The 14,430-nt window shown below is 44.1% G+C and overlaps 1 protein-coding gene across 8 annotated transcripts in view; it reads right to left on the reverse strand.

The window, feature by feature from the left end:
• The window catches only part of DPF3 (double PHD fingers 3), a 225,779-nt gene that overhangs the window by 10,554 nt on the left and 200,795 nt on the right, over positions 1 to 14,430 (reverse strand). For 4 of the 8 annotated variants that reach the window (XR_005225503.2, XR_005225502.2, XR_005225499.2 and 1 more), the window contains exons 9-11: positions 14,312 to 14,424; positions 11,495 to 11,576; positions 4,221 to 4,436 (exon numbers count right to left, since the gene is read on the reverse strand). Coding sequence is in view for 4 of the 8 variants with exons in the window: in XM_007055736.4 (XP_007055798.2) it covers positions 4,366 to 4,436; positions 11,495 to 11,576; positions 14,312 to 14,424 (266 nt within the window). In the remaining 4 variants the exon portion in view is untranslated. Of the gene's footprint in view, positions 1 to 6; positions 4,437 to 11,494; positions 11,577 to 14,311; positions 14,425 to 14,430 lie in introns of those variants that run through there. The other 4 variants (XM_007055736.4, XM_043550216.1, XM_043550217.1 and 1 more) reach the window with 2 other exon arrangements.

The raw sequence follows: 14,430 nt of genomic DNA on the forward strand, positions 1-14,430 counted from the left end.
AAATTGTTCAACTTTGAATGGACATTTATTCAATGTTACTTCCTGCCATGAAAAAAAGAGAGGGAAGCATGACAACAGAGTCCCCAGAATGTTTTTCCCTTACACTAGAGCTTAGAATCATCAAACCACAGAAGTGTAAAGCTGGATGAGACCTCAACAGGTCCAGCCCCCTGCGCTGACGCAGGACCAAGTAAAACCAGACCATCCCTGACAGGTGTTTGTCTAACCTATTCTTAGAAACTTCTAGTGATGAGGATTCCACCCCACTCCCTTGGAACCTCTTCCACAGCTTAAATGCTTGTGTGATTAGAAAGGTTTTCCTAATATCTAACCTAAATCTGCCTTTCTACAGATCAAGCCCATTACTTCTTTTCCTATATTCAGTGGACATGGAGAACAATTGATCACTGTCCTCTTTATAACAGCCCTTAACATAGTTGACGACTCTTATTCTTTTTTGAAGACTAAACATGCCCAGTTGTTTTTTTAACCTTTCCTCACAGGTTTTCTAAACGTTTTATCATTTTTGTTGCTCTCCTCTGAACTCTCTCCAATTTTTCAACATCATTCCTAAACTGTGGCGCCCAGCACTGGACACAATACTCCAGCTGAAATCTCACCATTGCTGAGTAGAGCAGGACAATTACCTCCTGTGTCTTTCATACAAGGCTCCTGTCAATACATCTCAGAATGATATTAACCTTCTTAGCAACTACATCACATTGACTCATATTTAATTTGTTATCCACTATAACCCCCAGATCCTTTTCAGCAGTACTTCCACCTCGCCAGTTATTCCCCACTTTGTAGTTGTGCATTTGATTTTTCCTTCATAAGTGAAGCACTTTGCACTTGTCTTAATTGAATTTCCTCTTGTTGATTTCAGTCCAATTCTTTAATTTGTCAAGGTCATTTTGAATTTTAATCCTGTCCTCCAAAGTGCTTGCAACCCCTCCCATCTTGGTGTCATCCAGAGATTTTACAAGCATACTCTCCACTCCATTATCTCAGACATTAATGAAAATATTGACTAGTACCAGACTCAGGACAGAACACCACCAGATATACCACCCCACCCCCCACCCCCACCCCCAGTTTGACAGTGAACATTGATAACTACTCTTTGATTACTGTCTTTCAACCAATTGTGCACCCACTTTAAAGTAATTTACTCTAGACCACATTTCCCTAGTTCGCCTGTGAGAATGTCATGATTATGCTGGGTTTCGAAAATTGCCTTATTGTGGATTGTTCCTTTAAATAAGTGTACAGCAAAGGAGTAGCATAAGGAAATGTGTCCGATGGTTAAAAAAGCTGACTGTGAATCCACTTTTTCACTGTATGACTATGAGCAAGACATGGTATAATTTTTCTGTGTCTCTGTAAAATGGGTACAGCACTATTTACATAATGGGTATTGTGTAGATTAAATAATGAATGTTTTAAACACTTTGAAGTTGTCCAGCCCTATGTACATGCTAAGAATTATTACTGAGTGGAATGTACCTGCCTATTGCCTAAGAATAAGGCTGTGAAGCGGGGAGATATAAGTCGCAGGAGCATCTTAATGTCAGAGAGGTGAAAGCTTTGGATTTATCAGGCTGCTAGAAGTTAACTGGAACTGTCTGTGCATGTAGATATGCGAGAGTAAAGCCTGAATGAATGAAGTGTAACTGGACCATGACAAGAAAGTTACTATTAATCTGAACTCATACATGTGCATTCTGGACTGTAGCAACTAACTCTGCCTTGGTAGATTGGATATGGAATACAGAGGCTCTAACACAATCAGTTCTTGTTAATGCTTTGAGTAGAGGAACACAAGGTACAGCTGATAGGCCAACTGAGGCTCCTGGAATCCTAGGATGTGGGTTGCTGCTGCTGCTGTCTCCCTGGACGTGCAAGGTGGAGATGACACAGCTAAACACTTGAAAATTTTCATGAGGGTTTAACTGCAACAGGCAGCAAATATGAAAGTCATGGCAATTTATTTTGATTAACTAATGTATGCAAATGTGTGTGCAAATAAGCTGTGGCCATCCAGCGCCTGGCAAGCTGCCAGTGCAGTTTTCTGTACCAAAAGGTGTGGGCACCTCTAGCATCTTGTATCCGACTCAGTCTCTAGTTATGGATCCAGCACATCCGCCAAGGGAAACTAAGAAGACCACGTGCATGGGAGCATTGGAGAAATGTGACAGACTCCATTAGCTCTTCCTAGGGGGATTCTAACAGACAGGAGGGAGCTGAAAAGAAAGGTGACGGCCGCTCAGAGATTTGGATGAGACAATGGGGATGAATAGTTTGAAGTGCTTCAGCATGCTGCCCAATGAGGCTGAAAGAAAGTTGGTCATTTAAAGTTTTTAAATGGTTTTGTTTAAATAGTATGTAAATCATCTTATTGTAGCTGTGTGGACACAAATGCTATTTGATGGTCTAGGATTGTATAAGGTAGGCCTGTAGTAGAGATTTAAGCTCCTATCTTCCCCTCCCAATGTGTGTCAGAAAGACGATTTTTGCACACTTTTCAACTGACACTATCTCGTAGTTTTGGGACGCTACATTTGGGCATTGTCCCCTACTAATGGTTTAAATTAATCCCAGGGGAAGACAACAGAGCTGCATGAGGGGTAGATTTGGTGCAATAGGGCTAGAAATAAAGTGCTCAGGTACCACCTTGGAATGTAAAGAAAACAGTTTTTGTGGGATTGAAACAATTCTAGGGCAGTTTTGTGAACTCACACACAACTGCACTATGTGTGAGTCCACGAGAACAAGATTGAGAAACTGACCAGACTGGTTTCTGTGTCCAAGCTGAAAGAAGTGAAAAAGCTAAACAAACCACATAAAAAATTAAAAGTAAAGTAAAGTAAATTTTTACAATTCATTTAAGTTTAACAGTCTGAGGTGTTATTAGTAACACAGGGAAGGACCTTTTTTAAACTAAATTACATTTATTTTGACAATGTCAATTTAAATCCTCAGGGTGAATAATTTTGCAGAGGGGCTTCAATTAATATGTATATCCCAAATGCAATCTTAGTGTCCTTACCACCTTGCATAGGCATCCTGAGCCACTCATGCTACTTGGGATTCATCAACCTATATTACATTCCTCCTCTCATGCAAGCTTTTAAACCTGTTTTATAAACAGATTTTATATGTCACACCCAAGATACTGTAGGACAATTCTTGTATACTTGATAGAATCAGGAGTAGCATATTTGCAACTTTAAAAATCATATTTTTAAAAAATAGTCCTTACATGTTTGACCCCTTAGATTACTGAAATGGAGAAGATTGTTTAAAAAATACTTATTCTCCATTGATGCTTTTGTTTTGTTGTTGTTCACTTTTCTCTATTTCACTTAGTTTGGACAGTGACAATACAGTGAATTACAGTGATGCTTCCTGGTTCTGATACATGAGCTCAGTGCTATTTTGTTTGGGTGTGCTACACATCAGGGGACTGTTTAAATAAAGGAAAGCTATTTTTATTTAAATTTAAAAACCACCATGACAATCTTTCTTTTCAGGTTCTGTAAACCATTACTCCTCACCTCTTTATAAATAAAAAACAGCCTTTTGGATCTGATCTTAATAACAGCGCCACTTTAAGATGGTCTCCCTGAACATTAAAAGAAACTGGAGAGGGGTGGAGTAGGTGCCTCTGAGTCTATATATATTCTATTCTTCTTTCATTTACACTAAAATCAAATTTCTAATATCAGTAAAAAGCAAAGGGTTTGATGATTCAGCAAAGAAACGGTCACCCAAGGAATTTTAGATCAGTTCCTGTCTCAGTGGCAATATGCTCGTGTTATTCACAACTCAGGAAGAACGGAGCTACCACAACCTTCAAAGCCTCTCTAGAACTACACAGTGTTGCAGTAAAGCGGTTTTCAGCCAAGCCTGTGAGGAGTAACAGCTCCCAACATCCCAACCAAAGCATCTCATCAGTAGTGCTTTGGGAACTATGTTGCTATTTCTTTGTTTACAAAGAAGACCAAACAAAAAAGCACAAGGCCACACAAAATCGACTCCTCGGTATCAGTATAACAATTTCCCCCTTAACATAATGCATGTGAGCCTATTACAATACAGCATCAACCATGCACAGCAGTGAAAAGATTCCATTTGGAGCATTAAAAGGAGAACATGTTTCTTCTAGTAGAACCCAGGAGGTACTATATTAGTGAAATCTACTCTTTGACAATAAATACCATTGTTATCTCTTCTTATACTTGAGTGTCCATTCTCTTCGATGTGTGTGTGTGCGCGCATGTGTGTGTCTTTGTGTTCTGGATGGGAACTGTGTGCTGGTACCACAACTCCAGAAGCAAATTGCATCTTGATCCCTGGAGCTCCTCAGGCTTGAAAGCCAAAAGCTGATGCTCTCTCTCTGAGTAGTTCTCGGCACAAATGACAACTCCAGCTCCCTGTAAATCAATGAACAATCAATCAATCTCACATGCACAGTATTAACTCTGAATACTGAGACTGTATGCTAGGGATGGTTTCAATGGGACTGAAGGTATCTTCCCCAACTGGCATTTCCAATATATTTCTGAAGCAAGTACAGCATTGCTCCTTTCCCGCTGGTATCGTTCACTTAGGGCATGGCTACACTGGAAACTTCAAAGTGCTGTCGCGGGAGCGCTTCCACAGCAGTGCTTTGAAGTGCGAGCGTGGTCACGCACGAGCACTGGGAGAGAGCTCTCTCAGCGCTCCTGGTAATCCACCTCCACGAGGGGATTAGCTCCCAGCGCTCGGAGCCTGTTTACACTAGCGCTTTAAAGCGCCCTGACTTGCTGCGCTCAGGGGGGTGATTTTTCACTCCCCTGAGCCAGCAAGTAAGAGCGCTATAAAATTTAAGTGTAACCAAGCCCTTAGAGTCAGTCTATCCCCAGAAGTTACTGGTCAGTTGTGATGTGCAGCCTCACAATACTTTTTGCCATTTGATAACTTAATCCCGGCACTTCCCAATTAAACAGAAATCTTGTCTATTCAGTTTCCAAAAAGTTTCTCCCTATCAGTTTCGTTTCCTCTTTAGCAAAATTTTAAAAAACATAACTCCTGTGGTCTTACACACCATGGCTACATAGTTGATTCATAATTATTCTTGTCTCAGCCCTGTTGGACATTCCAGTACACTCCATTAGAATCATTCTGTAGGCCTCTGTCAGTTTCTATTGGGCTCTATTGATTTTAATTGAAGGCCCACTAACCTCAAGAACTAGTAGATCAATGGGCCAGTTCTTCTGTTCCAAAACCAACTAACAAACCAGAACCAGCAGAAACACTTTCAAGTAGAATTTCTTTCAAGGACATAACTATGTACTGAACATAATACTGATCTGAAAATTCCTCCCTTTCCAAGGTACAGATGGTCTGAACAGCACTGAAAACTACTCTAAATAGTTTTTGGCTTGTCTAAATATGTCAGGGAGGTACTGCACATGCTGCCTGAACACAACAAGAAGATGGAGTCTCATTGGCCATTATGACTCCATGTTTAATGACATTGTATGGGGATTAACAAAAACAAAACCATTCCCATAAAACATTACAGACAGGCCTAAACCATAAGACCATCTCTAAATAGGGCATTTATAAACTCTACTGGGGAAGAAAAGGAGAGATTTCTTACCTCTACAGTAACTGGAGTTCTTCAAGATGTTTTGACCCTATGGGTGCACCATGTGTGTGCATGCACACCCATGCACCTTCCATCAGAGATTTTTGAGGAGCAGCATCCACGGGTCTGTGCCTGCACCCTACACATCTTCATGCTCCAGATGGAGAATATATAGGGAGGGGCAGACATGCCAATGCTCCAGTTTCTTTTCAACCCCAAAGTTCAAAGGCAAGGACTCTGAAGCAGAGAGGAAAGGGAGGGCAGAGTGGAGTACCCCTAGGGACATAATATCTCAAAGAACTCCAGTTACTGTACAGGTAATAAACGTCTCCTTCAAGCTATTGTTCCTATGGGGGCTCCATGTTAGGTGACTCCCAAACAGTACCTCAGGTACAGAGAAGGGTACTGAGCAGACAAGTTCAGAACAATTTGGAGCACAGCCTCACCAAAAGCTGCAGCTGATCTAGAGGTGTGAACAACAGCATAATGCTGGGAAAAAGTGTGCACCAATGACCAGAAGGCAGCTTTGCAAATGTCTGGAATGATATGTTCTTAAGCAGTTCTTATAGAGGTGGACTTCACCCTTGTGGAATGAGCAGTCCCCTTCATGGAGGGTGTACCCCAAACGCTTTGTAACATGTTAAGACCCATTTAGATAGTCTTTGGGTGAAAAGAGGAGCTCCCTTCATTCTCTCTGAAATGGAGACAAAAAGTCTAGGAGAGGATTTGAAGGGTTTAGTTTTGTCAAGATAGAAAGCAAGGGCTCTTTTCACATCTAGAGTTTTGAGACTAGTCTCTTCCCTTGAAGCATGAGGTTTGGGGTAAAAAAGAGCAGTAGCTGAAAGTCCTGGTTGATGTAAAAGTCTGATGAGACTTCAGATAAAAAGTGAGAATGAGGACAAAGTCACCTTGCCTTGGTAGAACACAGTATATGGTGGATCAGCCATAAGAGCTCCCAATTCACTTATTCTTCTGGCTGAAGCAACGGCTACGAGGAATGCAGGTTTTTGCAGCAGGGAATAACTTCCCATATGTTCAAAGGGGGTGTCTCAAGGCACTGAGAACTAAATTAAGGTTCCAAAGTGGCGTGGACTGTCCTATGTGAGGAAAGAGGTTGGCCACTCCCTTCAGGAATCTGGTAGTGGCAGGTTGCACAAAAAGTGACACCCCTTCAACTGCTTCCACTTTTGCAGGTAGGTGTCGCCAACCAAGCCATGTTCAGTCAGGCCCAGTGGTTGAAATGAGAGTTCAGCCTACTGTTTAACCCTGGGCCTAGGGTGGGCAGAGACCAGAAACGAGCCAAGGTCAGTGCCAGGACAGAAGTTGAATGCCAGGGCTTTAGAGGGTAAACTAGAGTTGTAGGCCAGGGGCAGAGCCGGAGATCAAAGCAAGAAGTCAGAAGCTAATGAGGAATGGGCTGGAGCAAAAGCAGGAGCAGGGATTGGAACAAGGCAAGCACAGTTACAGATAAGATATGCACTTAGCAGCTGCTGATCTGCTGGGAGACCAGGTTTATAAGCAGAGCTGCTAAACCAGCTGCCAATGAGGAGCTGTGGCTACTCGGTCAGCTCCAAGGCAGTGCAGCTGGGCTCACTGGTTGCAGTGAAGTTAGTCAGGGTGCAGGTCAGCAGCTGGTCTGATATGGTCTGGCCCCTCACAGTAGGTTTCCCTTAGGACAGGCTTCCTACTATTCAGCAGCACACACTGCAGCTCAAGAGAACAGTCCTGCTCTAGGCCCAAGAGCCATCGAGGAGCCAGGTCAAGAGGTGTAATAAGGAGAGATTGGGGTGAGAACTATATTTGTCTCAACCATTTTGGAGCTAAGAGGATAACTACTGCTTTCTGCTGTTTCAGCCTATTCAGGACTCTGAGGAGCAATTGTGTTGATAAGTGTATAGCAGAACCTGAGGCTAACGGCTGAAGAAGGAATCTTCCAGGGAGTTGTGACCAAGTCCTCACCTCAGGCAGAGATGATGGCATTTTGTATTGGAGCCACAAAGAGGTCTATCGCTGAAGAACCCCAGGTGAGAAAAGTCTTCTGAAAGATAGTATTGCTCAGTTCTTATTTGTGATCCTGGCAGAAATGTCTGCTCAGAGTGTCTGCGAAGGTGTTCTGCAGACCTGGTAGATGGGCTGAGATGTCAATCTGGTGGGTGAGACACCAGTTCCAGAGCTTTATTTCCTCTGCACATAAAGATTGGCATGTTGTGCCTCCTTGGTAGTTGATGTAGTATATCGTCGCTCTGTTGTCATGCCTCTTACGGAGTGACCCTGGATCCTGAGTAGGAAGTGAAGGGACATGTATTGGACTGCCCTGAGCTCAAGAATGTTGATGTACAACAACAATTCCTGGGGTCCATTTGCCCTGTGCTGTGGAGTCCTGAAAGTGAGCTCCCCAGCCTTGAGGATGATGAATGCAAAAATGTAAAACCCTCTTCTGTTGAATTTGGGAGGAACTAATTCAATTCCCTCAGTAATAGGAGGGATTGAGCTTCCTGCTTCAAGAGACCCTGCTGAGAAGGATTCCTGAAAAGGGACAGGGAGAAGGGGGAAGTGGTTGAATGGGATGGTGTATCCTAATGAAATTATTTCCAGTATCCATCTGTTTGATATGCTCCCAGAAAGGTGTGAAATGGGAGAGAGAATTCCCATAAGTGGAGGGAGGACAGAATGTTACAGCGTAGGATTCATACAGCGTGGTGATTCGTGACTGTCAACCAACAAGCCAAAATGGCCACTTGGATGAAGTTGGTTACCAGGAGGCAGCAATAGAATACTGCTTGTGGGAAGTAAAATACTGAACTGGGCGAGACTGTTGGACTGTCTGTGACTTGTTATATTTTTGTTGTTGTTGTTGCAGGGATGTAAATGCCCAAGGATTGCAGGGTCTTTGTGAGAGTTCAGGGACGCATCTGTCTCATTGCTGAAGGGCTTGGGCCCTTCCAAGGGAAGATCTTCTAATGTATTCTACACTTCTCTAGGAAGACCAGAGGTTTGCAGCCCTGAACCTCGACACATAAATATAACTGCAGCCACAAAGTGAAAGGCTGTGCCAGCCACACTGAGCAAGGCTTGCAAGGATGCTTTGGCAATTGTCTCTTCTTCTGAAATAAGGCCTTGAAATTGGTCCATCTGCTCCTGTGGCAGATGGTCAATAAAATATGAAAATTTGATGTAATTGGTGGAGTTATACTTCACCAACAAGGCATCACTGAACTGTAGTGCAGCTGAAGAATAACTCTTGCATCCAAGAAGGTCCAGGTATTTGAGCTTGAGCTGTCTGTTCCTTTCACTGATTGTGTTGACCACCAGGGCAGTGGGATGGGAAGAAATGGTATTCGGAGCCCTTGAACAGTTTTTTGTCAACCATCTTCCATGTAGGTGAGATGATAGCAGATGTCTGCCATACGTTACATGCTGGAGAGAACAGGGCATCATTAACAGACAGGGATATTTTGCCATGAGACATGGTATAGAAAATATCCACAAGGAAGTGCTGGGGCTTCTGTATTTCCTAGAAGGGAATTTGCAAAGTCATCAGATCTTGACAAAATTTATGATCATCCATACTGAATGGTGAAGGGAGCAAAATGGTTTCATCTGGAGATGAAGAGGATTTTATTGGAGAGAGGTGCCTCCTCCTCAACTCTTAGTTCTTAGTCCTCTGAGGAGCAGGAACCTGGGGAACAGGCTCTCTGGGTACTGGTGGCTGCTCCTCTTGACAGGCCCTTTTACATAAGAACACTCTATACAATTGGTCATCATAGGGGATCCAGGGTTCCAGAAAGCCCAGTGTGACAGGACATATGGGAAAGGAACAGGACCCCAGGGGTGTTCCTGCCAGAGTTGGTGGGATAGATGACAACTAGTTTTTGGAGTCTTATTGTCAGGATACACCACTGGGGCAGGATGTTAGAATAGGAAGGTGGTCGAATCTTAGACAGAGATGTCTGATCCTGAAGATTTGTCATCCGCTGTGTCCAATGGAGGGGCTAGGAGAGTCAGTACTGGCGGTCAAGTAGGTATTGGCATCTGAGTCGATACTGGTGCCCAAGTTTTTGGGTGAGGGGGCTGCAGTACTGGTTGGTACACTGGTGTTGGCAGAAAAGCCCTCAGTCTCTAAGGAGAGGAGATTCAAGCCTCTGTCACTCTGTGGTCCTCATGGGGAGGAATGAGGTCAATACCAGCATTCCAGGGCAGTACTCCTCAAGCTGAGGTGAATCAAGTGGTAAAGAGACAGTACAGATGGGCTGTCTGCACACTCCTTGTGTCTGTCGCCCTCAGAGAGTGCCAGAGCTGGGGCCGGTGGTGGTTTCTTTGAAGAGTCCTTGTGCTTGGAGGACTCTGAAGGTACAGAGGCTGGTGCCAAGCATGGTTGTTTGCCAAGATATTTTTCAGTACATAGCATGCTGGAGTTCTTTTTCAGTGAGATCGGGTCCTCAGTATTGAAGGAAGCAGGAATCTCAGCAGTACCCACAGCAGGATGAAAAGTCTCCTTAGACCCTGGTCTCTGGGGTGACTTTTCCCTCCATTTAGACTCCTTGTCAGGAGACCAAGATCTCTTCTTCTTTCAGGGCCTCTGGAGCTACCCATTGTTTTTTGCTAAACAGAGCTAGAGCCAAAGAAATCACCAGAACAGTCTGAGAAGATGAGGCCAAAGTATTCGGCGGGGGGGGGGGGGGGCAATGGGATCCTGTAGATCTCAGGGAGCATTCCATAAGGAGCAGTTTCATTCTATCCTCTCTCAGTTTCCTTGATCTGCTCTTGAATCCAGAGCAGACCTTGCACTTCAATGGGATATGGGACTCTCTATAGCACTGGGAGCATTTAGAATGCCCACTACTGAATGGCAGGTCTGGCAGGGTTTTGGTCAGAGCCCACAGAAGTGAGGCCAGAAGTGAGGAAAGGCTGAGGGTGGCAGAGGCCATAACCATGGCCAACAAAAAAGAGAACAGAACCCCTCCCCTCAAAGGCACAAACTTGTGCAGGAAAAAAAGGAAAAGAGTACTAAAAATAAAAGGAAGAAAGAAAATAAAAGAAATGGAGAATGTATAGCTAAAAGATTAATCTAGTGGACACCACAATATTCAGTCTCTAGCCACAGGCAGTTGAGAAGGAACTGGAATGGCAATAGGTAGGCGCCTTCCTATGTATCTTTGGTCTGGAGCACAAGGATGAGTAACATGCAGGTGGACCTGCAGACACTGCTGACAAAAAAAAACCTCTGATTGATAATGTGGCACACCTGTAGGGACAATAACTCGGAGAACAACATAAAATTCAGGTAAGAAGCGTCCAACTATGAACTTCTGTAGTGAACCGAACCTAGCGGATTTCCCAAATCTGCTGAGTCACTTTAAAACACAGGAGAGCTGTTCTCTCATTTACCAGGTTTTCATGAGGAAATGTCATTGAGATTGGTTTCTCCCTTGAAATGCAGCATATGTCAGGAAGGACAGCCTACTCCCCACATTTCTCCAGCAAGGAGTATTGTAAACTCCCCATACCTGAGAGGCAGATTAATGTTAAACAGGGCCCAGACTCACCAGATTATCAGCCCTCATCCCCGCTAGACAGGAGACGTCTAGCTCAGGCTTCCCCCAGTACAGAATCTTCAGCCCTTCCAAATGGTCTCTTGTTTTCCTTCAGGACTGGGTCCTTGATCTGCCTCCCTGGTAAGCCAACTGTTAGCAATCAGATGTGCACTACAAAGCTACCTGACATTTTGCCTCTGCCTCATTGCTCTGAGTCTGGTTCCCAATTCCTTCACCCACCTTGCCCACGGCCACCTTCTGATTTCCTCCCTCCTCCCCATGGGCCCTTCTGTTGCTCTCGATGTAGACTTCCAGAACATGTTACCTTCTGGAGGCTCGGACACTGGTGGGTTTAAGCAATACATGTGATAGCCACGGTCGCAGTCGTCACAGAAGAGCAGCTGGTCCTGAAGCAGAATTGTTGGCGGTGGGGGGGGGAGGGAGGAAGAGAGAGAGAGAGAATGTTGATTACTCTATTGCTGAGGTGGGAACAAAAGCATATGTAAATCAGTACTGCACACTTTTGAACATAGCTTTAACAATAAGCACGTACGGAACATGAACGGATTTACAAAACCTCACATTTCTGCTTCCAGGGTCAACCACCACACTCTCCTCACTTTGCCACAACAACCCTTTCTGGCCGCATCTGAATTGAACAAGACAGCTTGAATTTCTAACTGATAAATCTCCCTTTGAGCTGGGGGAATCCACCAGCAAGATCAGATAAATGGAGAGACATTTACCCCCGGACCACACACATATATGAGATTGGATTTTCCACTTCATTATACCCTCATAGATTTAAAGGCCAGAATGGACCATCATGGTCATCTAGTCTGACCTCCTGCACATTGCAGGCCTTTTCTGCAGAAAAGGACCTAGGGGTTACAGTGGACAAGAAGCTCGATATGAGTCAATAGTGTGCCCTTGTCGCCAAGAAGACCAATGGCATTTTGGGCTGTATAAGTAGGGCATTGCCAACAGATCGAGACATGATCGTTCCCTTCTATTCGACACTGGTGAGGCCTCATCTGGAGTACTGTGTCCAGTTTTGGGTCCTACACTACAAGAAGGATGTGGAAAAATTGGAAAGAGTCCAGCAGAGGGCAACAAAAATCATTAGGGGACTGGAACACATGAGTTATGAGGAGAGGCTGAGGGAACTGGGGATGTTTAGTCTACGGAAGAGAAGAATGAGGGGGGATTTGATAGCTGCTTTCAACTACCTGAAAGGGGGTTCCAAAGAGGATGGATCTAGACTGTTCTCAGTGGTAGCAGATGACAGAATGAGGAGTAATGGTCTCAAGTTGCAGTGGGGGAGATTTAGGTTGGATATTAGGAAAAACTTTTTCACTAGGAGGGTGGTGAAACACTGGAATGCATTACCTAGGGAGGTGGTGGAATCTCCTTCCTTAGAAGTTTTTAAGGTCAGGCTTGACAAAGCCCTGGCTGGGATGATTTAATTGGGCATCGGTCCTGCTTTGAGCAGGGGGTTGGACTAGATGACCTCCTGAGATCCCTTCCAACCCTGATATTCTATGATTCTATGATTCACAGAACCTCACCCACCCACTCCTGTAATAGACCCATAACCTCTGTCTGAATTACTGAAGTCCTCAAATCATGATTTTAAAACTTCAAGTTACACAGAATTCAGCATTTACTCTAGTTCAACCAGCAAGTGACCCACGCCTCATGCTTCAGAGGAAAGCAAAAAACCTCCCAGGGTGTCTGCTAATCTTACCCAGAGAGAAATTCTTCCCGACCCCAAAAATGGTGATCAGTTTGACCCTGAACATGTGAACAAGACCTACCAGCCAGAGACCCAGGAAAGAATGACCTGTAGTAACACAGAACCCTCCCCATCTAGTGTCCCATCTCCAGCCATTGGGGATATTTACTACTAGCAGCCACAGATGGGCTACATGCTATTGTAAGCAGTCTCATTATATCACCACCTCCGTAAACTTATCAAGCTCAGTCTTGAAACCAGTTCGGTTTTTGCCTCCACTGCTCCCCTTGGAAGGCTGTTCCAGAACTTCACTCCTCTGATGGTTAGAAACCGTCACCTAATTTTAACCCTAAACTTGCTGACGGCCAGTTTATATCCAATGTGTTCTTCTTTCAGCACTAGCCCTTCACTTAAATAACTCCGCTCCCTCCCTGGTACTTATCCCGCTGGTTTATTTATAGAAAGCAATCATATCTCCCCTCAGCCTTCATTTGGTTAGGTTAAACAAGCCAAGCTTAAGTCTCCTCTCAAAAGGTAGGTTCTCTATTCCTCTGATCATCTCTGGTGTTACTAGTCCAGAGAATCCCTTCTTGCCAGGACCCTTTTACTCTCCAGCCTGGACAGAACAAATTTTGCAAAGTTCAGCAGGTTAGTGAGAGGGGTCTGTTTAGTGGCTCACATGTAAATGAGCTGTTCCTATCACGAGGACTGTAGCTCTTCACATTGTCACAAAAAAAACTCTGTTCGGATAGGCAACACCCATATACTGCACTGAAAATCCCCCCTTCGCTCTTAAAACAGAATGCACCCAGACTCTTAAGATTTTTCTGTTTTATTACTAAAAACAAAATCCAGAGAGCTGCTTGACGTCTATCTTGCTATGGAGCAAAGGAAATAGACTAGATTATCAATAAAAAGTCCCTTCCAACCCAAATGTTTCCATGGTTTTGGGTTTTATCATAAAAATTGAAATTCATATGAGCTTCAAATTGGGTGACACGGGGGGATTAGTAATAGGAGATAGACCTGCCATCTCTAGACCATCAGCCATTCAAATCCAGCCCACATCACAGCTGTTCAATGACCTATGTGACATTGGGTTTGTGGCTTCAGTCCAGTTTCTATGAGACAAGTGTCCAAATCACAAATACTATCATCTAAAGTGGCCTTATATGACACCCATGATAATCTCAGGAGAGACAAATGATTAAATGAGTCACTGCAACTGGACCAGAGAGGTTCTTTCCACGTCAGGACTCAGGTATACTGAAAGAGCAATGGAGGAGTGACCCATCGCTGCTGCCAGTGTTTTACAGTTTTGTAGTGAACCAGAGGACAGTATTCTAGGGCAGTCATTGCAGTCACTTTCACCAGCACTAATTTACATTAAAAAAAAAACCAACTCACATCATTTTCAGAGGTCCCGCAAAGGCTGCAGGATTTGCACTCAATGCATTGCCACTTATAGGTTTTTACAGCCTCCGTCATGTTTGTGGTGAATTGCAGGCAGGTAGGGTGTCCTGGAG

This window comes from Chelonia mydas, chromosome 6 (genome assembly GCF_015237465.2).
Source record: "Chelonia mydas isolate rCheMyd1 chromosome 6, rCheMyd1.pri.v2, whole genome shotgun sequence".
Classification (NCBI taxonomy): Eukaryota; Metazoa; Chordata; order Testudines; family Cheloniidae; genus Chelonia; species Chelonia mydas.